The sequence below is a fragment of the Aythya marila genome (assembly GCF_965140915.1).
Source record: "Aythya marila genome assembly, chromosome: 10".
In the NCBI taxonomy this organism is placed as follows: Eukaryota; Metazoa; Chordata; class Aves; order Anseriformes; family Anatidae; genus Aythya; species Aythya marila.
The window spans coordinates 11,665,265-11,689,355 of record NC_139051.1 but is presented as its reverse complement, the minus strand read 5'-3'; the positions used below and the strand labels follow the sequence as shown (position 1 = coordinate 11,689,355).

General features: G+C 39.4%; 1 protein-coding gene across 1 annotated transcript in view; it reads right to left on the bottom strand.

The window, feature by feature from the left end:
- The window catches only part of EEFSEC (eukaryotic elongation factor, selenocysteine-tRNA specific), a 122,125-nt gene that overhangs the window by 76,971 nt on the left and 21,063 nt on the right, over positions 1–24,091 (bottom strand). The window contains exons 2-4 of the mRNA XM_082767965.1: positions 11,887–12,094; positions 8,088–8,184; positions 5,208–5,372 (exon numbers count right to left, since the gene is read on the bottom strand). Coding sequence (XP_082624091.1) covers positions 5,208–5,372; positions 8,088–8,184; positions 11,887–12,094 — 470 coding nt within the window. The remainder of the gene's footprint in view (positions 1–5,207; positions 5,373–8,087; positions 8,185–11,886; positions 12,095–24,091) is intronic.

Sequence of the window (24,091 nt, the reverse complement as noted above, 5' to 3'; positions counted from 1 at the left end):
TAAATGGTAAGAAGTTACAGAAGTACACACTGAAAGCGAGGGAACTGATCTTTAAAAGAGCTCAGCATCTGCTGTTCCTAGTCTCTTAAGAGACCAAGCCAAAAAGATTTGAGAAGTTTTTATTGCCAGATCTAAATTTTATTCCACGAGCACTGGATCAGGTCTTTAATCCTTCACTTAACCACAAAGAACTGTGCTGAGGAGTTTAATTCTTCCAAAACAACTGATAATATCCCCAAATGTTGAAAGAATACTTTCCAATATAAGCCAAATTACTGCTTTTAAGTAAATGCCACAGCAGACACAAAACCAGTAGGATTCACTCTGATGTTTTCTAGGAAAGGAGAAAATCTCCAAAAAATACAACCCATGCTTTAGAAGTGGCAGACAATTAAAGAAACAGTTTAATACTTGTTCTGAATTAAACTGCATGTATAACATTATGCGGACGTTTAATTTATTGATTTAGGATTTAACACTCATATTTTATTACCCACATATTTTAATATGTATTATGAACTGTCTTCCCACCGGGAAACAATTTTACCAGTTACATTTAATTTATTCCCCCCACACACACACTTTTTGAACTGCCCTTCTTCACAGCATATCAATGAAAAGGAAAGTTGGCTGAAAAGTTTATCATAACAAGGAAGTACCGATACAGTAAGTTACAGCCAGGCTTCAAAGGAAAAAGCAAGGTGGAAATTGAGACATTCCTAGCCATCACAGATATTAGCTTCTGGAATAGTTTCCCAAGAAGAACAGTGGGATAAAATGGTCAGTTTTAAATGAATATTAGTAACTTTCTGTAGTATTGTTTGACATAACTGCTAACACAGCAAGTTGTACTCAGTGACAAGGTATCTTTCTATCACATACCCCTAGGAAGGGGAACAAAAGATTTCACAAACAAGCCATGTTCTAGGTGAGCCAGGCTTCTTTCCGCAGCAGATGAACTGTAGCATTTGAACTGCTGCTTTAGCACCATTGGGTAAGGAACATCCAAGAAGCCTTGAAAAAACAGGTAAAGAAACAGCAGTCAGGTATCCTTTCAGAAAATTTAGCATTGGCTCTACTTGCAGTGCAAAGCAAAATACTGTTGCAAGGACATTTGTTGTCAACGGAAGGAAGACACAGACGCTCAATATGAGTGATCAGTGAACTTCAATTTATTGGATAGCTCAGTCGTCTTTTATCTAATTCAATATAATTAGCTCATACATATTGCAAAAGCTAAGCTCATGATTGGTTAGTGCATTTCTCTATTCTATCAGCTAGTTTCTCACTCCCATCAACCGAAATAACACAGTTAGTACTTTCCCAGACCACCAACAGATATCATGTCCTTGTACCTGAAACCTCCCTGAAACCTCCCTGAAACCTCCCAGATTTTACGTACTTTCTCAGACTCATATGAGCTGCGTTCGATACTTTGTTAGCTCGCGACCTCCTAGTTGCTCAACATTCACATGACCTACTTCACTTAACCATTCCTCCACAAAATACTATCAAGACTTCCTGAATTTTGGAAGAGGTATACTTCGAGGAACAAGGAATGGAAAATGAAAAGTGGTAAACATTTAAAATTTCACCATGAAATTCCATGTACAAGTTGCTTTGTGATATGACTCAGTGGATTTTTTAACCAACTTTGTTTTCTGAGATTTAAATACAGAAATTTACATCCTCTGACATAATTTATGTCCTCTTCAATAGTGCAACTCTGTATGATCTTGCTAGAAGTCCTGAAATACATTGAAATTAGTTATTACATTTATATACTAAAGCTCACTGATCAGAGGTCTTGGCATGTCAAATAAACTGAAGCAGTCACACAGGAACAAGCAGAGCTATGTTAGAGTTCAAATAGCTACAGTGGTTTGAAGGTAATAACCCAAATAGTATTTGTAAGGCCATTTTATCACACACTGGAGGACTTCTTTGTTCAATGAATCTTAAAGGCTACAGAATGTTGGCCAGAAAACAGACCAAGGTTATTTAGCCAACAAGGTAGCTAAAAAAGATCTCTTTCCATATGGTGGAAGCATATGAAGCCATAAAGCTATTTTAAGTGTTACACTTAAAAGTAAGTGTAAGACACTTCTTACAGGTTCATAAAGGCAATGTAGTTTGACAGCAAATAGGCCCTTGCCAAGACAAAAACTACTACTGGTTTAAACTGATATTAATTTACTAAGAGACTTGACTAGATAAATAGAAGAAAGTTTCTCATTTTTCTCCTCCATCCTTGATGTCTCAGGTGACCTCTTAAAAGTATACCAAAGTACTAAAGCGCTTGGATGACTGTTCTCCAGCTACAAGAGAAGCAGTTCATAAACCTTCTTGCAACTTTTGAGACTGATGCATTTGGTATTAGTAAAAGAAATTGCACAAACAACAGTGACAAGGAGGGCTGGACTCGCTATGAACATTCCTCTTCCCCTTTGATGATAACAGCTCAATTGCGCCTTGCAGATAAAAAATCTGACATCTTAGAGGCACCTCCCAAGGGCAGTCCAATCACTGGGTGTCCAGAATTTGTTTATTACACAAGAAAACTTCGTATTATATTACAGCAGTGCATTATTCCACTCCAGCACACAGCAAAAATAAGCTGAAAAAAAACACCAGGCAATCAGCTTGCCCTAATATTCATCAGTAACTACATCACAAAAAAACAGCTAGGATTGGGAATATAAAGCACAAGTTAATTTTTACTGCTTGGAAATCCTGAAAGAAAAGAGTGGTGTTTGTACCTGCTGCCACAAACATGCTCTGTGGCTGCTGTATGCCTGCAGCAATTGCTCACAGCTAAGGCAGTGCTGGATTAACACTCTGGGGATGACCAGATATGTTACTGACAGATCAAGGTGCGACTGCTTTGCTTTGAAACATGCATACCTATGAAGTGACTTCAGCCTACCTCCCTGGCTTAATATCCATTTACAGTGAACATCTGTCTCTGCCCCCGACTCAGTTCAACATGACCTCTTCCACGAACTCTCACAACTCCTAAATCAGAGTGATTCTTATTAGCTAACCTGGAACACTTTTTGTGCCTGGAAACATCTTCTCTTTAAAGGAATACTAACAGATCACTGTTTTATATAATCTTCCCATACTTCTAGTTTGTCTGCAACTGTGCAATCCAGAGCCAGAATCACTAATCCTGGGCAGAAGGAAGACAACATCCCACACTGCATTTAACATTACTTCTCACACAGTACTTTGTTTCTTTGCATTAAGACCACCGGCAAGAACAAAATTCATGGTTCTTGCCTATTTTGTGTTGGCTTTGTGAGTAGATGCTGTTCTTAAGCTATTATTTTTCTTTTCACCTGTGTAAGGAAGGCAAAGATACTTCTCCCCCACTGAAAAAACTTACCTTTTTCAATTAAAGAATGCTATAAAAAACAGCTCTACAATTTGAAATGCTCACAAACTGAAGTCACTAAACATAATGTACTTAGACCAATATTTTGAAATGATTAGGACCAAATTTAACCGTAAAGTCAATCTATACTGGGAAAAAAAATCCTTACTATTTCACTCCAGGAACTTTTATAAAGCAGAAATAAAAATGTCACAAGTTGTTACAGTTTATAAACTGGAAGACTGTAGAGATTGAAAGACCACCGAAGTAATCTTAATGGACATTCAGAATTCTGCCAACACTATGTTTTTGCTGCAGAAATCCTACGTTCATGCTCTTCAAGGTGGATTTCAAGTGCTAGTGAGCAAATAGTACTAACTCAATCGGATAGTGAACTGTTTGCTGTGTCAAAGCTTTTTGCCAAAAACATATATATAATTTTTCTTTTTGCTGTATGGATAATCAACCCCAGATGGCAATTTACATAGGCAACAGCATAAAGGAATCCATGCACTGCTGGTGCTCTCAGCCCCAATCAGAGCAAGCACGGGCGTTTGACAATGTCACTGTTTATTTTTAATTGCTGTGTCCCTCCTTTGTGCAGGTTCAAGCGGTCAAAGATGTCGAAGTCCATTAGTAGAACTGGAAGGTGATGCCACTTCATTTGGTGAGAGGGTTCCTCAAATTTAAAAAGCAGCTGGTTTGTAATGTCCCTAAATGCCCAGTGGGCACCAGCTGTCAATCTCAGTTACCATAGGGTCAGGGCAAAAAAAGGTCAGAGAGAGTCATAAACCACAATGTGTTGTGAAATGTGCTTCCTCCATTACCTTGTAGGCCTGAGAAAGGTTTGACCTTTTATAGGTATCCTAACCCAACTCTGCATGATGCTAGCAGGGGTAAGGACAACACACAATTCAAACTTACAAAGGTTGCTTCCTTTTAACCGTGCTGTGGTTACCTGTACACTATGAGCAGTCACATTCACAGGCTGCTCATGGCAAAGAGCAAAACGCTGCTCACAACAATTACCACTCGGAGCTATGGCATGCCTGCTGTCTCACAGAAGGCTGTGGAAGGACTAGTACATTAACAGCAACTGAAAATAACAAACTTTGCGGGAAATTGTTAATGCCATAAAAGCCAAGTGATTTGGCTTCTCTCTGTCAATGTCTGTTTATCTGCTACCTTGGTCTTTCACTTCTCTGTAAATAAAATAGGAGCACCAGATAAGCAGTTCAAAGTCCACTGAAAGTCCTCTTGACTTTCTACAGGCTCTCTAAAAATCCCAACCGCAGCAAGCCAGACACCGCATTCCAGCAGCTCTTCCAGAACATGCTGACATCAATTAAACCCCTGGCAAACAATGATAATGTGCATCAAGCATTTCCATGCCCTCTTATTGCCATTTCCATGCACTCTTCTTGCCACTTCCAGACATCTCAGGAAGCCTACCTGGGTCAGATTCTTTTACAAGCCTTCTTGCTGAGGCAGAATGTCTCAAACAAAAGTAACCTCACTCAAACCTCGTTCATTCCTTAGGTATGTCCTGTTTTGGGAATATGCCCACCTTGCTTTTCTGAAGTTGAAAATCTAACACACTCATCTAGGTCAGCCTTCCCTCTTCTTCATTCAACTAAAATGGAGCATGTAACTTTACTGGCTGTGTTACTTAATCTCTTTGTCCCTATTATAAATGTAGCTTATATTAGAGTATCAGAAAAGCAATGACACTGAAAATAATGGAACAATTTCAGACTGCAGAACACACTCTTCTTTGTTGAATGTCTCTTTCTATCAGGAAAACTGGGGGGAGTGAAAATGAGAGACTCACCTTCAGGGCAGGAATCTCCACATTGTCACCAAGGCTAACAGAGCCAGAAAGAATAGTCCCTGTCATCACCGTGCCTTGACCCTTGATAGAGAAACAGTGGTCGACTGCCATAAGGAAGTTTCCCGAGGGGTCTCTTGATGGCAGGTAAGCCTGAGACTTCAGGACCTGAGAAGAGAAAGATAAAAGCAGAACCATGCCTGGGTGAAAAGTCATGACAGCCATACAGCAAAAGGAAGGCAAGCGGATGATTGATTGAACAGGCTTGCAGTTTTACTGATTTCAGGCATCTCCCAGCGAGCTTAGAACGCACCAATGTCAAATTAACTGTGCGTGCCATAGAGGAGATGCACACTTAGCAGCAGGAACAGTTCGATTTTCTGCCTTAGAAAGATTTGGTGCTGCACATTTAGCTTGGTTAGCAGAACTGCACTGGCAATAAAGTTGCTGCCAAACTCAATATAAACACTGTAGCAAAGCAAATGAAAAAAAAATCCTGCACCCGTCTCCCCCCTCCTCCCCACCCTCAAAGTACAGTCTTACAGTGTATTTTGCTACTTCAGCTCTTTTTGATTTAGTGCAAATTAACTTACATAAAGATATTAGCCCCATCCCTGCCTCCCTCCCAGAAAAACTATTACACCGGGATAAGTTTCAAAGTCAACTTCCCCTTCAGATTTACGTTAACACTTCTTGGAGGATCAAGCCACTAAGAAAAATAGCTATGTAAGTATCATTTTCTAGAGAAAATATCAAAGTTTAGGATTTCTGTTTTGCTGACAAATAACTATGCTTCTTAAAATACATCATCATAGGCAGAAGACTAATTATAAAACTGCAGTCACATACCCAGCAGTGGTTCAGAGGAACTGGTTCACCCATCTCAAATCACTTTTGATCTTTGTCTTTGTTACAATATCAGCATATAAACTTGGCAATGCCTTTAGCATCTGCTTTTAAGGTCAAAAACTGGAGGTTAAGCCTAAGTCATAATGGCAGAACAACGGAGAGGGAGCCTCTTATCAAGGAGAGAGAGGGTAATGCTCAGGGGCAGGGCTCTCACAGCATTTGCCAGCTCTGCTAAACACTATGTCTCTGAGTTGACAAATAGCTGCAACTTGGGTATTTCCTCCAAAGGTTTTAAACCTGGGGAATGGCCCTGTAAATCTACCTGGACCTAATGAAGGCAAAACTAAAGACTTGCCTATCTTCAGCTCTCTAGATACTGCAGAGTCTGTTTTCAGCCAGCCTGCTGCAGGCAAGACAACCCTAAGTTTCTGGTGACTCGTGCTTGCAGGGATTTACCCTTTATTTTAAAGGTGGCAGCATCCAACAGATCCGTATCAGATGTTGGCAAGACAATGCCTTTGTTTTAGCACCCCTTCTGCTGCCTGCAAATAGCTGCAGCACCCCTCCAGGGCAAAGACATGCTACACTCTTCCCTAATGTTTACTCACAGAGGTGACAATCTGGTACATGCCATCTATCTCAAACAGCTATCCTAAGTGCCCTGCCCTTCACAGTTTAAGCATTGTACCATATAACTTACCATATAGCTCATTTTCTTTTACCATATAACTCATTTTCGTCAAGCTCAGTTTACTCACAAAAAAAATAAAAATTGAGCATAGCTAAAACTAGGGATACCTCTGCAGCATTAGTTTGCTTTAACACTTCTCTTGTTCATACGTGTTTGATATAATTATCCAACATACCATCACTGAGCTTTTTCCAAACCTGACCTCATTCAGGGCACAGGATAAATCCAAGCTAAGCATTTTATCTATCGCAGAAGTGCAAGACACGCAGTAAACAAGGCAGACTATCAGAGAAAGATGGATTCATTGTGAAGGCAGGTTGGTGTTGCTCTAAAGAACAGATTATACGCTTTATGCAAGAACTTTTTTTTTTTTTTTTTTTTTTTTTTTTTTAAGAGAATGATGATGCATGGAACTTTCCACAGGTAATCACTGACTGTATACTTCGGAGTGTCCAAACAGAAACCACAAAGCTTGATAAACAGAGTGCTAAGCACTCACAATTGCAAACAGAATTGGCAGGTACTCTGATTCGAAAACAAGTGTGTCCCAGAAGAATTCCTAGTTTCCTTAAATGTGGCATCCAAAATTAGTAAACTCATTGGACTTAACTCCTTTGTGCCACAGCTTCCCAATCTAAATACAGGATAAGTCACCTCTACACTTCCTATAGGTCTTTTCGAAGTAAATTAATTGTTTGCCAAGTGTTCAAGTCCAGTGATGAGTGCCAAAGAAAAGTCCAGGAGGAAATTAATCATTCTGAGCACAGAGCAGTATTTGAATGGAGTCATGAGGGCACACAGAATAATGAGAATTAAAACAAAATACTGACTGCCTGCTCAGTAATTGAGCTTTGTGCATCCTGTGCATAGATGGAGGCAAGGGTTATTTAGAATAAACAATCACGCATTTAAGCACTGTATCATAATGAAGGAAGGAGACGTTCACATATGCATAATCTGAGTGCCTGACTTCACAGCTTCACTGTTTTCTTAACTGCAGTGTAATTAACACCTACCAATGATTTGGCAGAATTTTGAAGTTATTTTTATTTGTTATGCTTTGCAATTCCTGACAACTTTAGAACAAATTTTACCACGTGTGATAGTTGTTTCTGAAGACAGCTACTCAAAGGCTTTGAAGCCTAGCAGTTGAAAAAGGAGAACCACTTTTGGGGCACACATCCTCAGCTTCTCCATTCCCTGGAAGAAATCCCCAAAGAATTCGGTGACAAAGCTGACAGTAAGGCAGGAGTTCCTCATCTCTAGATACTAACACTACAATCCAAAAGATTTAAAGATGCTCAAGCTCATTTTACATGATTTATTGTTTGTTCAGCAGGTACCTCAATTAATTCAGAAACACCTAGTGGATTCTCAGACTCTGGGGCTTCTGGTCCGCCAGGCTTTGCTGCAACAGCAACGATAGGACACCCACAGAACCTGAAAGAGAGAAAGACTCCCACCATTAGATCTCATACACATGTAAATTAGACTTACCTGACAATGAAGGCAGGAAAACTGCCTCGGATTCTGATTTCTGTTCTTCCCCCATGGTGAACAGCTGACAATTTTTTTTTCTGGAGTTACTGTCACTTGTACTATTAGACTTCCCTATGAAATTTTTAGGGCTGTTCAGCATTAGCCAGATTCAACTTTCAGTGGCAGTCAAAAGACTTCATTTCAGAAACAAGGACCATTACTCAGGCTTATCAGAGTGACTTTGCATTCAAGCTATTTTACCTGGAGACTAACACAGGTTTTAACTTTCATTAAAACAATTACAATCCTAGCTGTAGTCATAATCCATAAAACAGAAGCCAAATGTATGATGGCACATGATATCTGCCTGTGTCTGCAGACAGCCTGTAAGATCTGCAGACAGCAGAAAGATCTAATTCGACTAAAATAAAAATTTATGAAACAAATCTCAAACATGTAAAGCTTCTGAGAACAGCAGTACTTCCATAACTGACCCCAGTTTAGCTTTTCTGACCCCAGTTTAGCTTTTTCTCTTTCTATGAATTTTATTCTCCAAGCCCTTATTATTCAGCAGCTTTTTTTTAAGCCTCTTGATTGAATTTGTACCATTTGCTCCCTAAAACACAACCTATTGTTCACCTCATCTGATAGCTTGCTTTGCCTACATTTTAGAAAGGGAAATTAGATAAGTCAAGTTATTACTGCATTTTTGCAAAATTCAGGATTAACCATGTTAATTCATATACGTGAAGCAATGGAATAATAATCAGCAGTAAAACTAATAAGTGGTTGGTTCTCACAGATCCTTGATTCTTACACAATTGATTCAGGCAAAGTCATGACTGCTGCCATCCTTGTGACTCCCCACAGCAAAACCATAGATTTTTATCTCAAAAAGGGAACGAAGTGGAGGAAAAAGGACAGTACCATGATAAAGAAAAATATGCTAGATTCTGTAGAGGGAGCTCATTTAGTGATGGAACTGTAATTCAGTACGTAAGATTTTTTTTCTGTTTATATGCTATAAGTCTGAGGCATCTAGGAACAAAGGGTAATAAAAACATGCCCTGAAAATTTCTGTGATTAGCCATGAAACTCTTGGAAGTTTATTTTCACACAAGCCCTTTAGGGCAATGTATTAAAATAACTTTAAGTTTATGCTGAACCAAATGCCTTACTCCTTTTCCCTTATGCCAGAACAAACTAGAGTAATCATATAATGCCACTGGAGCTACTTCCAAACATGATTTGGCCCCTATTAAAACTGTTACTCCACCATGCTAATTGTCACAATTTAGACCCTGCTGGGCAAAGATAAAAGCTGGCATGTGTAAAAAAAAATATGACAATAGAAATAGAGACATAGAGACAGTTTGCTTTTACTTGCAGTATCAATCAGTGGAACAAGCAAGTCTCGATTAGGTCAAATTTGCAGGTGTCAATCTAGGCAAATACAACCGTTGCTTTTCTCTGCCTATTTTTTCACCCTCCATGGAATCTCCTGACAACACCACAAGAATTCCCTCTGAAAACTGGTTAACATCTACTCTATAGCTGCAGCAGACTTCAATTTTTCTTAGTATTAGGGTATTGTGCATGCATGCATGTGTAAAGAAATACTCAGTGAGTGAACTAGTCTTGGAAAACACCTCATTGACAAGTGTCTGAGGCAGCTGTCAGATGGACTCAGCACATGCCCTGCTAATAAAAGTAGTTTAATAAAAGTAGCTTAGAAGCATAAAAACAGTTACGAAGCATGCATTTGGAAATTTAAAGTCAAGTGGGAAAAGACTGAAGAAAAAACGCTTGCCTGACATACAATGGGACATGCGCTTTACAATCAGCCCAGGTCAGCAAAGCTTTCAAAGCATCGTAAAGCACAGACAGCACAGACTACACTTGCAAAAAAAAAAAAAAAAAAAAAAAAAAAAAAAAAAAAAGGAATTTTTGTTATGGGAACAATACACAGACATCTGATGAAAGAGCATTTCTAGGATCCAGAGTTCAAATGAATAATTAAAACATTATGACAGACCCATTCTCTCCATGTGGTCTTACGGCTGTTGTGATCAGCTGATGCACATCCTTGTTTTAAAAAGGGACTGCAGGAAAGGACCTCACAGCTAACATGGCCAGTGTTTCAAAAACACTTCCCCCTCAGTTTTGAGGAAGTATGCTAATTTGTAAGACATACTTGTACTCCACCTGTATCACCTCCAGCAGCAATTGCTGCCATGCAGATACAAATTTTAAAAGGAGGACAAAATAAATGAGTAGAATATGAAGATAAGCTCAGTTATTACAAAATCTTTAACTTCTTGGCATAGACTGTGGTTATTTTAGATTAGAAAAACAAAATAACTATTAATTGCAATGCTACTTAATTCACGGTCTATACAAAGGCATAATAAATTTATTTGGTAACATAGTTATGAAAACTTAAGAGATAATTATCTCAATGCTCTCTCCACTGGGATTACCTGTGAACTTGATCAAATACACCTATAAAAGATTGTTGTTCCAAAACACCCAAAAGTTTTTCATGTTGCAGGTACCTCCCTCCTCTACCTCCCCTGAAATAAGGTGTAACAACCTACAGAGGAAAAACAAGCCACCTCTATCTGTTTGTCCTCAAATCAACTGCTGGAGAGAATTGAAAGCTGTAGAATCCTGACTAGGTTTACACGAGGAAATTTGACATTCTTGGTGACCTCTGTACTATTCCAAGCAAAACAAACAAACCCATGTTACTGATGAGCTGGAAAGAGAGCAAGATCTCTAGAGTCACTATGGCAGCAGTTGCATAGTTGAAGAGGGACATTCCCCTACCATCACAAATAAGCTAAGCAAGAACAGCCATATCCAGCCATGCTTTGCTCTTTTGTCCCTCGTGAAGTTCTGTCCTCTGTACGCTGGATCTTATTTCTCTGATTCTCAGAATCAAAATGTGACCCAACAGCTATAAATACGGGAGTCAACATCCCCGTACAATACTAGGCAAAACAAGCTGTGTGTCTATTTCTGTAACCACTGAGGGAGTACGGTGTCTGTATCACATCTTTCCACCTCCTAACAGCCACATTTTCATTCACCCATCATTTTTGTTAATTAAACAGAACATGCCTGACAAACACCAGCCTAGACAGAGTCACATCGCATTATAGAAACTTCAGGAACATCATCAATTAGATTCTTGGCAATACTGATCAGTCCCATACACAGATAACTACAAGGCAGCTTTATCACCCTTGTTAGGGCGATCACATCTTTCGCTCTCAGTTATGGAAAAGTCCTCTTTCTTCTTTAGTTAAAAAAAGAGAAATAGAACACATCTGAATCACAAGAAAAGTTACAAAAAAAGGTTCTTCACCCAGCCTTTCTTGCTTTGTTTTGTTCAATCAGAACTCAAAGCAGTCCTTTAAACAGAAAAGTTTCATTACACTCAAATATTTCTCCATACACGATACTTGCAGGTGCAAATGCAGAACTGAATTTGAATTTCTGGTAATCTTTCCGTTCTCTTCTCATCATCATGGCAAGCTATATCTATGTGAATATCTCATCCAGCAGGGATGAGATTAGCTGCATTTAGAAGCACTCTGAAAGTGACATGCGGGCAGTGTTTTTGTTACACACTAGCTGTTAATGTTACTGTTAACTTACTTTGTATTTTCCAAGGTCTTCTGCATTTTCTTCGTCATCTTCTCAATGGCACTTTGTCTCTTCCCCTCTGGAAGGAGATCTATTTTGTTCAGAACTACCACCATCTTCTGGCAGGCAATTTGCCCAATTACCAAGCACTCTGCTGACTGCGTCTGCATCCCTTTTGTCACATCGATTACAAGCATCATCAAATCAATAATCTGGGCACCTGGAAAAGAATTCACAGTCGGTATTGTAGCAGTATAAAGATATTAAGGAACATTTTCTCAAATAGCTTCCATAAAAACTGTATGTATATGTACACATGTCCAGAAATATGAACAAAGCACAAAACAGCATAAGCAACAGAGGAATGCCTGGCTTTTTGAAAAAATACAATTTAATGAGTTTAAGCTATTATGCATGCCCATCAGTTCATAGAAAAATATGCATACCTATGATTGTTTACATGTTCCTCCATATTAACAGTGTAAGGACATTATCACTGCATTTAAAAATAAGAGTCAGGTTTACCACAAATCTGAAGAAATCCTTAGAGCCTCTCTACAGGAGGAAAAGCTGATTTAAATCCTGCAATGTTCATTTCCAATTCAGATCTACATTACTCAAATGTATACTTCATATCACAGCCATAAATAGATCAGATTTAGATCTTCATAAAAAGGTTCCTAAATTTTAGGCTACTTATCGTGCTCATGATGTAACTTTTTAAAATTATTTTTATTTTTTGAAGCATTGTTGCAATGAGCTCTTAATCCTCTGACTGAAGCAACTTTAATTCCATGGATTTAACTTAATTTTCCAGGAAGCTTTTCATGAATGTTGGGCCTTCCTCTAATTACATTCAGAATTTTCCTGCCTCATTCCAGGTAACCGAAATACTCTGAATACCAAGAAGTCAGAGTACAACAAAGTTTAATGTTAAAAAAAAAAAAAAAAAAAAAAAAAAAAAAGCTTCAATATGAATAAGAAAAACAAATCCAAAGCTGAACTAGCAGAAAATTATGTTGGAAAAACACATTTTAAGAAATGTAGAAGAGATGTAAGAAGAAAACATGCAAAATTGCAGCATTCCAGATTTAAGAGTTTTTAATATCTGTCTCAAGCTTTTGATCAGAAGAACATGAAATCGATGCAACTGTTCCTTGTTCTTTTGCTCTCTCCAACCCACTTTTTTTTTTTTTAGTCTTTATAATTGCTATCACAACAGCTACCCTTGTTCATAGTTCCCATGAACTCTCAGGATAGGAAATCATTCTGAGGCTGAAGTGCATGGGTGAATGAGTGGGTGGGAACTACAACAAGAAAAAATTATGGTCACAAATGACTATTTTCAACCTACCAATGCTTTCATCTTGTAATAATGAATGCTAAATGTAAATAATGAATGCTTCAGAAAGCTAGCTGGGTAATTATGACATTTGCAGAGCTCCTGCAGACTTTTCTCCAGCCATTTCAAAAAATGCTCCAAGACAAATTAGAGATAGGCTCTGTCCCCAAAAGTATTTTTAACTTTTATTGTTTCAAGAATTACATTAATTTAGAACTTGCTTATAGTATAAACAACACTAGGACTGCACAAAAGACTCAGACACCACACAACAGCGCAGATATAAAGACCGGGAAGCATGAACAGCAACAAGTGAACAGCATGAAAATTGTTCCAGGACAACACATCGAACAATCAAAACATGTACTTTTGTGAATGTATACAGCAGGATTTGTCTTGTTTTAAAATAAAACTTAACACCCAGGTTTTGTATTAAACTACACCACGCAGTAATTCTTACTACGCAAATGACACCCTTAAATTGAATGGGAATTAATAATTAAAACAAAACCACAAAGTTAAACACGATTGTTAATACCATAAAAAAAGATGGGTCATGCATTCAGTGAAATAACATTGTAGACTTTGCAGCCTAAGTTTTAGCTAAGTCTGTTACGACTAGAGCAGGGCAATCGCTGTGCTCTGTAATCCAGCCCAAGTAACCAGATCTGATGAACCAGGACTTGAAAAGGGTGGCGGATTTGATGCTTTAAGTATCCATCTCCTCCCCCCAACTGGAGACAAAATCTGCAGCAAAGCAGTTATGTGAAGTTTCAGTACAAGGGTCACTTTATCTTGAAATGCTAAATTAACTGCTTTGAACACATTTGTTATAAAGCAAACACTTGCAATTGCTGTATTTATAAATCTATTAGGAACCCTTTAAAGAGCCATAAAACTCACCAGCTCAGTTGCTAGAAGGTTAAGAATGCCTACCTTGGGGCATTTCATAGCAAAGAAAAGATGAACATAAGAAAAATAACTGTACAGTCCATGGGAAAACTCCAAAAACACCAGAAAATGTATCAAGACACTCCAGATAAAAATATATTACAGCCAAGGAAATGACAACACACTCAAGTTAACAAATGTGGCTTAGTACAGCTGCTGTGCCTCCTCCAAATCCTTCATCAACTAACTGGCCGCAGGGATGCTGTTGGTGGCACAGAGGGCACTGTGGCATCGTCACACACAAAGGCAGAGCAGGCACCTGCACAGGGTAGGAAGCTGCTGTGCTTTAACAAAATCATGAAACAAATAGAAAGATCAGGACACTGTTGATGGAAATACTTCAACCATGTTCTGCTCAGGGCATGAGGATGTTTTCTACTTGTCTACTCACACATAGCAAGAGATGAGCACTCAAGTTCACAGGTCTCTAAAGCAACAAGCCAAGAAAACCACCACAGAATTAGTTCCTCAATATTCTGAGATATTTAAACAAAACTTCTTTGACAATTCTTCCTCCAAATCTCTTGATCTTCTGCCAAATTTTAAACTGTTTTATCCCATAACCAACTTCCTTAGTTGCCCTTCACCCACACATAACAGTTCCTTAACACCATGGTGAAGTCATGCAGGGAGACCAAAGCCAAGCATGCAGTGATTCCAAGGGAAAAGCTCCTCATCAGGACAGCCAGCAAGTCACCTGCAAGAAGGGGACTAAACCATAGCCTCCCCACACACACATACCCTCTCCAAAGGGCAGAACATCTTCCAAGCAGTTTTTCCCTATAAGAGAGCTACAATGTGTTTAACTTCATATTTGCAATTTAAATCATCTCTATCGGGCTATTAGTCAACTCACTACCAGAGATTCCAGTCACCAGAAGGAACAATGTTCCTGAATAATTTTCTACGGCAAAATAAGATTTAACTAAGAAAAGCTGAAGTAAGGATGGATTATATAAGCAGAAACTCCAAGAAGGACAATAAAACGCGCTATAAACCTGCACTATTTGACCGGACAGGGCCTGCCACTGGCTCTTGTGAGACATGGAATAAAGGAAATAAAGCACTTTTTCGTCTCAGAACAGGACACTGTCCTACAGAGTCAAGATGAGGATCTCTTCCATGTTACTCAAGCTCTCAAAGCAGGCCAGCAGAGCTTGAAACAAACCTGAATGAAGCAGACACATATGCAGACCTGTTCTTTGCGTATAAGGAAACAGCAGTCAAGAAAAAACACTAAACTAAGGTATCCAAATTATTTCCCCTACAGAAAAAAACAAACAAACAAACAAAAAAAAAAAAAAACAAAAAAAAACAGTCGTGTAATCTTTTTCCTGCTATTTCCTCTATGAAAGAGGTGCTCAAGAACACCAAGAAAGAGTCCTCCTGAAGTGGGACTTCTCACTTAGCCTGAAAATCACCAACAATCAGGGTATCCTTCCTGTGATGGCACACAGCTCTGTTACAGCCCTGTAAAAAGCAAATGAAACAAACTAGTCATCATCCAAAAACACAAGGGAGGTGGTAGGGAGGGAAGAGAGAGGAATTATATTGCACGATAAGAAGCTAAACCACAGTGAAAAACAAAGTAAAGAAGAAGACAGTCTACCGAGTGAGGAAAAACAAACAAAAGATAACACATGAACAGTGAGAATCTGGATGACAGCCAGATACAGGAGAAAGGCAGCAAGACCGGCAGCACAGCATCAGAAAGATGACTGCAAACAAGTGTGCCAGCTGAACCTGGGGGCTGTAGCACTCATCCGTACCACAAAAGGGGCAAGAATCACAGAACTTAGCGACATTAACAAAATATTTTCAGGCAAGAGAAAGAAAATGTCCACCCCTGCTTTGAATATTCAATACCAATCCACTCTTGGTACTGAATTCTGGGCATATCTGACTGCGGCCAGTCATCAGGGATGTCACTTACTGCCACCGTCTGCAGATCGAATAGGATCCACGCTGTGAGGACTGCAGGCACACACCCAAATTAGGCTGCATTCTTGTCTGGCCACGCATAGTGGACTCCTAAGAAGGTTTGCACAATTTGAACAGCTTACTGGTTCTGAAGGCCAAAACACCAGTGTTTTCCAAGTAGCCATTACTGACTACACTAGATGAAGTTTTAAAGTAGAGGTTGAAGTACTCAGCAATTTCTACATGTTGCTCTCTTATCTTTACACAAAAGGACACAGGGAGTAAATCTAGATCTGTTCTACCAGTATTCACAGGAGTGCCAAATCCCTAATGCTTTGCAGTTTTGAAAAATACAGCCTGTCACTGTTGTGTTTATTTTGGGACAGAACATTATTACATCTTACGGCAAATCACTGTTAACCTCCATCACAAAAGCAGGGGCAGTTCTGGATGTCCATGAACTCAACCCCTTCTGTTTGTGCAACCTGTTGCATACCTGTAAATTACACCCAAACTCCCACATCGAGCTGTGCAGAGATAGACCTATGCTGCAAAGCACAGTTACTGCAAGTAAATTATTATTAGGCCTAGGGGAAAGGAAAAAAAAAATTCAAACCATACGTGCGTCATCTCTCTCCCCAAAAAAATAATTTCAGCCTCTCATTTTATTCTATCAGCTCCAAAAGCTTATCACTATTACACGTGCACACAGTACCCATTCTCAGAACAATAATGTTATGAACTGCAAGCACTAAACTACCTGGCAATTTCAGCATCACTGAAAAGAGGAACCAAAGGACATTTTCAATGAACAGACAATCTGAATGGTTTTCTGTTCCACAAATGCAGATTAAAAACATTAGAGCACTTTAAACTACTACTCCTTTGGCAAGCATAAGCTCAGTATTGCATTACGTTCCCTAACCCAGCCATCTAAAGCTGACGTGGCTCCGCAGCAAGACCTAGGCGAGCGGAGGGACGAAGAACAGGAGGTGGGGTCCCAGTGTGAATCGTGCGAGGTTCCACATCCATCCCAACATGAGCACAGACTGGCTGGGGGCTTCTTTAAGCTACTGTGTCCTCCTCTGTCTGCGGTAATCTTTTTAGCTGAATTTGCACAAACAGCACAACTCCTGTTCACAGGCACCGAAAGGAAGCAGAAAATGGAATTTGAAATGTAAAAATAAAATAATTGTGGGCCATGGGCTGTAATTTGATTTCATGCTTTACAAGGAAATGAAAGAGGACTTCCTTAAACATACTTTTTTTTTTTTTCTTAAATATGCTTTTTACCATGTTAGGATTTCCTCTAGTGCTGAAGAGAAAATAGGATTGTAGAAAACGTGCTGTTCTCAAGTATCATTGCTACTCAGGGGCAAAGCTCTGTTTTAATGTGCACTTCCCATTCTGGGGAAGAGGAAATTCTTCAATTAATAAACCGGGTGGACTGAGGCGAGTTTTTAAGGTTTAATCAATTTCATCTGCACATCGAATAAAAAGACCGACTATTCTACCATTTTTGCCTCCCCTACTCTCCTTTAAAAAGAAGAAAAAAAAAATCAATGTTTTATTTTAAATTCTTTGAGGTTAGTATCTCCTGTCGCAGGAAATATTGTCTATATCATGCAGTGAGCATTAAACTTCCCCCCTTCCCAGCCCCCCCTTTTTATTAAGGATCTTATTCAGAAACTACTAAATTATTCTCTGCTTTCTTATATGGTAACAGCTTGGGAGATGCTACAAGTTGTACAGGATCTCACCAATTACCTTGGGGGAGGCATTATGATGAATAAGGAAGATGTTGTTCAGGATATGAGATCTTCCAAAATTTAAACAGAAAAAGGGCGTTTGAGGGGGAGAGAGACATGCACGCAACTGGAGCGCATGAATTACACATGAAGAAACCCTCTGTAAAGCGATGCAAATCACGGATCAAAACCAATACCATAACTTTCGTTAGGAAACACTTTGAAAAGCACAGGAACTCATGGAGTTCAAGTGTCCCAGCACCACTTCCCAGGCACATCATTCCTCAGTGCTTCAGCAGCTGGAAACACAAACAGGGAGCTGCGCAGCTTCAAACTCCGGGTAGCTTGGAATATCTCCGATAGCAAGGGTCAGACCAGCAACCCACGAGCCTTCTCTCTGAATACACAGTAAAGCTTAGAATTATACGCATATTTGATTTTTATTTTTTTTGAACAATAAAGAAACCGCTGGTTGCACAAATTCCCCCTTAAATGAAAACCAGCCACTAAGCTCTTTCCTAAACTGAGAGCTACAAAGAAAAGGCAGGATGACCGCAAGAGTCTATTTCTAGGAAGTCCATTTCTGATATGCCAAATAACCTTTTGGTTATTTATTTGTAATTCATGTTCAACTCAACAATAAAAAGTAATGGAAGAGAATTGCTACTAAGGAATACAAGGATTCTTTTGCTAGAAAGTAACAAAAGAATACACTCCGAATATACTTTATATTTCATCTCCCAGATGAACCACTGTGCAACACTGTCCTGAAGCTGTTAAAAGGCACATGGGCCTTAATCTTTTCTTTGTCACGTCAGCCAAGGGCCTTTCTTGCTTGAATATTCTCTGACAGGTCAGAAACATGTCTGTGTTCTCCAAAGGGAGGAAGTAACAGAATTAGAACAAGTCAATAGGCTTGATTGACCATGCTGAGGAGGCATGAACACAAGCAGTAACCTCTCCATGAAAATTATGAGAAGGATTGAGAGACATCATCTAACCATTTATGATTACATACAGGCCCTGCTGTTGCAATACCGCGCATATGAATCTTATTTTAAGCAGATTACTTGCGTTGGGAAACAACAACTGCAAGGGAAGGCAGCCTCAAAGAGGCATTACAGTACAGGCAGAAAGAAGGTCAAGAGATCTTTTGCAAGACTTTCCATGGAAAGTAAGGAGTCCCATGTTGCCTTCAGCCTCTTCGGGGAAGTGCTGCAGGTTAGGCCACCCGGGTAGCCCCAGACCCTGCTTCCCACGGTGACAACTTGAAGGCAGCTGGCTCACCTTTGAGCAGGAGCAGAACCAGGGGACCTCAGGAGGTCCCTTTCCATCTGAATTCGGTTTCTATTAGGAAACAAATCTAGAAGTGGAAAACAGGATGAAAAAAAAAAAAGAGAGAACCATAGAACAAGAGACTTGCACAGATGCATTTTTAGGGACACTTTAAGATCCCAGCCATAAGTAATTCATTATTACAGGAAGATATGCTCACTTGTTCTGCCTGAAACTTACAAACTGATTACTTTAAAGACCATTTGCTCCTCTCTGGGTGTTGTATGCTTACTAAAAAAATTGAACAAGCTTTCTCACTGCACCCCTCTGGTCCCACACAGGGCATCTGAACTCTGCCAGACTTCAGCTGGGAGCCGCAGGGCGAGGGCAGTGCCAGGGCATTCAGCCCACAACAGGCAAGTGCAGGAGGCTCAGGAGCTGAAGCAAGGTACTTGGAAAGCAAACAGAGATAAAGGTACACTTGACCCCATAACACAGACAGAAGTTTAGCATTGAGCTGCTGACTTGACATCTCTCTACGTGTTACTTTCAGTGACTCAATTATTCAGAAAACAGTATGGGCTCGCACTGCGCAGCCAGCAGTGGTGGTTGGAGAGAAGATGGATTCAGAGCTCTTTGCTCTTCTTTCTTTGGCTGAGGGAGATCAAAAGCGTCAATCTGAGCAGTGTCTGAACACCAGAGCATTGGAGCACCTCCTGAACACCACATTCCTTTTCTGTGACCTGTGCTACAGAGGTCAAGGGCAGCACAAAATGAAGAAAAACATTCAAGGTCAAAAAAAATAAAATGCAAAACAGACTTTCAAGAAAGGAAAGATTTCTTTAATTGCTATTTTGAAATGTTTTGGTTGTGGTTTTGGTTTGTTTTTTAATCTCCTGATAAGGGAAAAAAGTTTTCTGTAAAAAGGACTTTGCTTATAATAGAAGAGGGACCATTCCAAAACAAGGCAAGTACAGGAAGCTCTCATTATGATCCAGATAAAATTCATTGACCAAACATTAAAATTTGATGTAGTTTTTGAAAAAACAACAAAAAATGCCATACACATACAACAATGAACACCATACACACAGAGACATTTAGTTTTTCCTCCAAAGGCTCCCAAACAGAAATCACTACCAAAAAAGAGATCACTGTGGATCTTTTTAATTTCGTTTACATGGAAACATTTCCTACAATTCTCCTCCCTTCTGCAACATAACAGAAGCCAAGCACACCTAACTTTTCCTCGGGATACGCACAAAAACAGTGAACTGCTGCAGCTGAGGATACACAATTCTAGAGACAAGCAAGGGCTCCTCTTGACTTTAAGCATACTTTAGAAACACGAGAGGATTTTTCTCCCTTTACTTGTATTGAAAAGATAAAACATACAAATCCAAAAGGCATTTCTATACACATAGGTTCAAGCTGGGACAAGCACATACATTACTTAGTTATTGCATTAATACACTGCTCCATCCGCATACAGTCAGCTACTCAGACACAGCCATCAGCGACGTGGGGCACACCGAGAAGTCATCCATCCATCCATCCATCCATCTGCTCCAGCACATCTCAGCCACAGCAGCTGCAGTTCTGTGAGCTGAGAAATTCCAGCTTCCAGCAACACCTCCCCAGTGCTTTGCTTATTCAGAGGGGGATAAACAGCAGAGCCCCAGCTCAGGAAGGGATCCGGGGAGAGCTGCAGGCAGCAGGACCAGGCAGCCAGAAGCAGAGGAACAGGCAAGCTGCTTGCCACTAGGGATGGGATGCTGCTGCAAGCCAAGCTGTTCACAACGCAGCAGCCTGGGGAACTTCAGGGAAACTCGAAGCTCAGTGTGTTGTAAGGAAGTGTTGGAGAAAGTCATCAGCGAATGTGCATGTATTTACAGAAAACAAGTGCTGTTGTTTTAGAAAGCTGCTGAGGCACATCGCATGGTGTACAATGCAAAATTGTTTTTATTTTTAGAAGCAGTGGAAAATGGTGAAGTATTAGACTACATGAGGAATGTAATATTGAATACTATGCTCAGATCTAGCCCCTTTCTGAAAAAGGAGTCTGAAAGATAAAAGTGGCAACAAAAACAGGAAACAAGACAAATGCAGTAAGTACTTCAACTTTTTACAAAGAAAAATCCACATTAACAGCACACAATGACAAAAGCACACAAAGTTGAGTAAGAGGAGGAAAATAAAACCCTTCTAAGAATGAACCATCGGTTATACAATGGGAAGTCACAATCTCAGACTCAGCCTTGGTAGGTACCACTTGGCCTCAAGACAAACAAAAAGACAGATTTGATATTTACACAGCTAAGATTTAAGCTACATACAGCTTGATTTTATCTCATGTAAAAGGCATTAGGATGAAGTTTAAAGCAAAGGACGCTTCATTCTATCACTGACTTGTTTGCTTTGACCCCCTGAAACTTTCACCATATCCAAAGAAAACGTAGTAAATTAGATGAGTAACTATTAGGGTCTGACATTTCAATTCCTGTTCAAAGTTTCAGTGACTGAAAAAAATACAAAATCATCACAAATGAATGTTCTCCCCATTGTCTATAGGAAAGTACATTAATATTGCATTATAATGAAAAATACCATAATATGCAGCATACATAAAAACAGAGATAAATAGCCATGTGAGAGAAAACCTCATCCTTCCTCCATACATAGCAAAGTCCTTTTCTGTAATAACACATTAACAAATTGGAATTTCTGTATTGACAAGCAAGACACAACCTGGATAGAGACCAGGAAGGACCTCTATTACTTTAAGGCTGAAAACATCAACTGTGGAGTGGGTTAAGAAAAGAAAAAAAAAAAAAAAAGCCTACCTACCTTAAAATCCAACAAATCATTCTGAGTAGACACAGATGACCGCTACAAAAAAAGTTAACATTTGCTGAATTACACAACACCGTGGTATTTCAGCTGCATTAATTTTTCTTGGCTTGAGGAAGGAAGTGCATAAATTGTGAATTAGTTAGCAAACATTAACTTTTTAAAGTGTCATTCATATATATGTATATGCAAATGCAGATACCAATAAAGCTGGAAAGTTAAATATTCATGTTACTGCATAAAACTAGAGTAAAAGTTAGCTAACATTTCAGACGAAATGCTATTATACAGCTCATCATTCCTGGAGTACAATCCATGACATATACTAGGAAAAAAAAGGCTATTTCTTAACACTTGAAAGCAAAACAAAGCACAGGAGAAGAAAGCAATTGGGTTGTTACCATTTGCGTTGCAACCTTTTTTGGTGCTGTGCATTTGTATTACACAGAGTACAAAAAGGTTCAGTTCTTTAATTTGGCATCCAGACTATAAAACATCTCTACAAGAAAAAGTCGTGTCAGATTTCTGGGTCCCCCAGTGACATAAGAAAATGGCACCTGTAATTCCAATGATTGATATCACAGGCTCAAAGGTAGAGGTTTGCAAGGAGGTGCTGCTTATTCTGAAGTGTTACTGAGTTCCTGAAACAAGGTTTCTGAAACACTGTGGCAATAAGTTGCGCAGCAAATGCTATATTCATAATTTAGGGGAAAAGGAAGGTATAGGGAAAAATATTCAAAACGCCACTTCAACCTTCTCAGGAGATACTGGGTGCTCAGGGTCCTAGTCAGCTTTTCTGTGACCTGATGAACGATTAGTTCAGGTTTCAGACTTCTTATTTAGAGATATTTTGCTTTGGTATCAAGGCCATACATGGTTTTGGACAGCTCTGTGAATTAAACATAACATTATCCTTGGTCCTTACACAGCTGATCATAAATGGTCCCTGGTAGGCCATAAAATCTTTAAAGTAAAAGCTGAAAAGCAAATGGGAGGGAAGAGAGATGAAAAATAGCATTTTTAGTCTTGACTCATACCAGCTTTAATGCATGCTCTCTACAAGATTTCCAACCAAGTTTCAAAGAAAAAAAGAGGTAAAAATATTAAAATCTCATAAAGGTATCACGGGGGGGGGAGGGTTACTAAAAGGTGTGACCATTCTACCCACTCCCTCCCTCCAAGAGAGGAGAGAGTCTTTGAGATTATTTCTAAGATCAAAAACAGAAAACAGTGGCTAAAGAGTAGAAAAGGTGTTAGAAGTCCAGAAGAGTTACAGAATCACTGAAAGCACCAGAACAAGGCCATAACTCCATGCCCAGCTTCAGAAATGTTGCACCGAGGATTTTGAGATGCTTCACTAACACAATAAATGCTGGAGCGGGAAGATGCAGTGTGTGAAAGCCTCGGTGGCACCTAATCCTGGAAACCTCCAGGTCGTGGTTTACCTGCTGCCTCCTGGATACCACAGGAGCCTAAGGCTTCAGCCTACACCAAGGTATGGCATCCTCATTTGTGAGTTACAAGTCACAAACCTGAGTTTGTACAGAAGGGAGAAGAGAGGTGGCAAACACTGCTCACGTGCATCCATGTTCTTTCAAACCTGTTAGCTGCTTCTGGCAATTATTTTATTTTATTTTCACCTTTAACACTTGCATGAGCAGCACAAATAAACCTTTTTTTTTTTTTTTTAAACTATTCTTCTCTCTATAGGCATTTGAATGTACTATTATACACAAGCCCACCACTGAACTGAGGGGAAAACCAGACACCTGCACAGCACCTATACGTTTTCTGTACATCATATTCCATATCAGTAATGTTTTATACTCGGCTCTTCATCTTTTCAAGTTCTTTAAGAATTCTTACAAGATGATACTGTTACATTAGCATATCTAGGATTCAATCACATCTGTGCCTGTGTTTCAATGCAGAAAGAAATAGCACATTTCAGAACTCCTTACACAAGCAATACACAACTTAAGTACTTGATTATCTTTGGATAAAGAGAATGTATTATGGTTAATTACCAACTATATTTTCCCCCCAAAGGACTGGAGAATCGTTACCATAGAACATCTATTGCCTCCCTCTGGGCACTTAAGAGTATTACTAAATTATGAACATCTCCAAA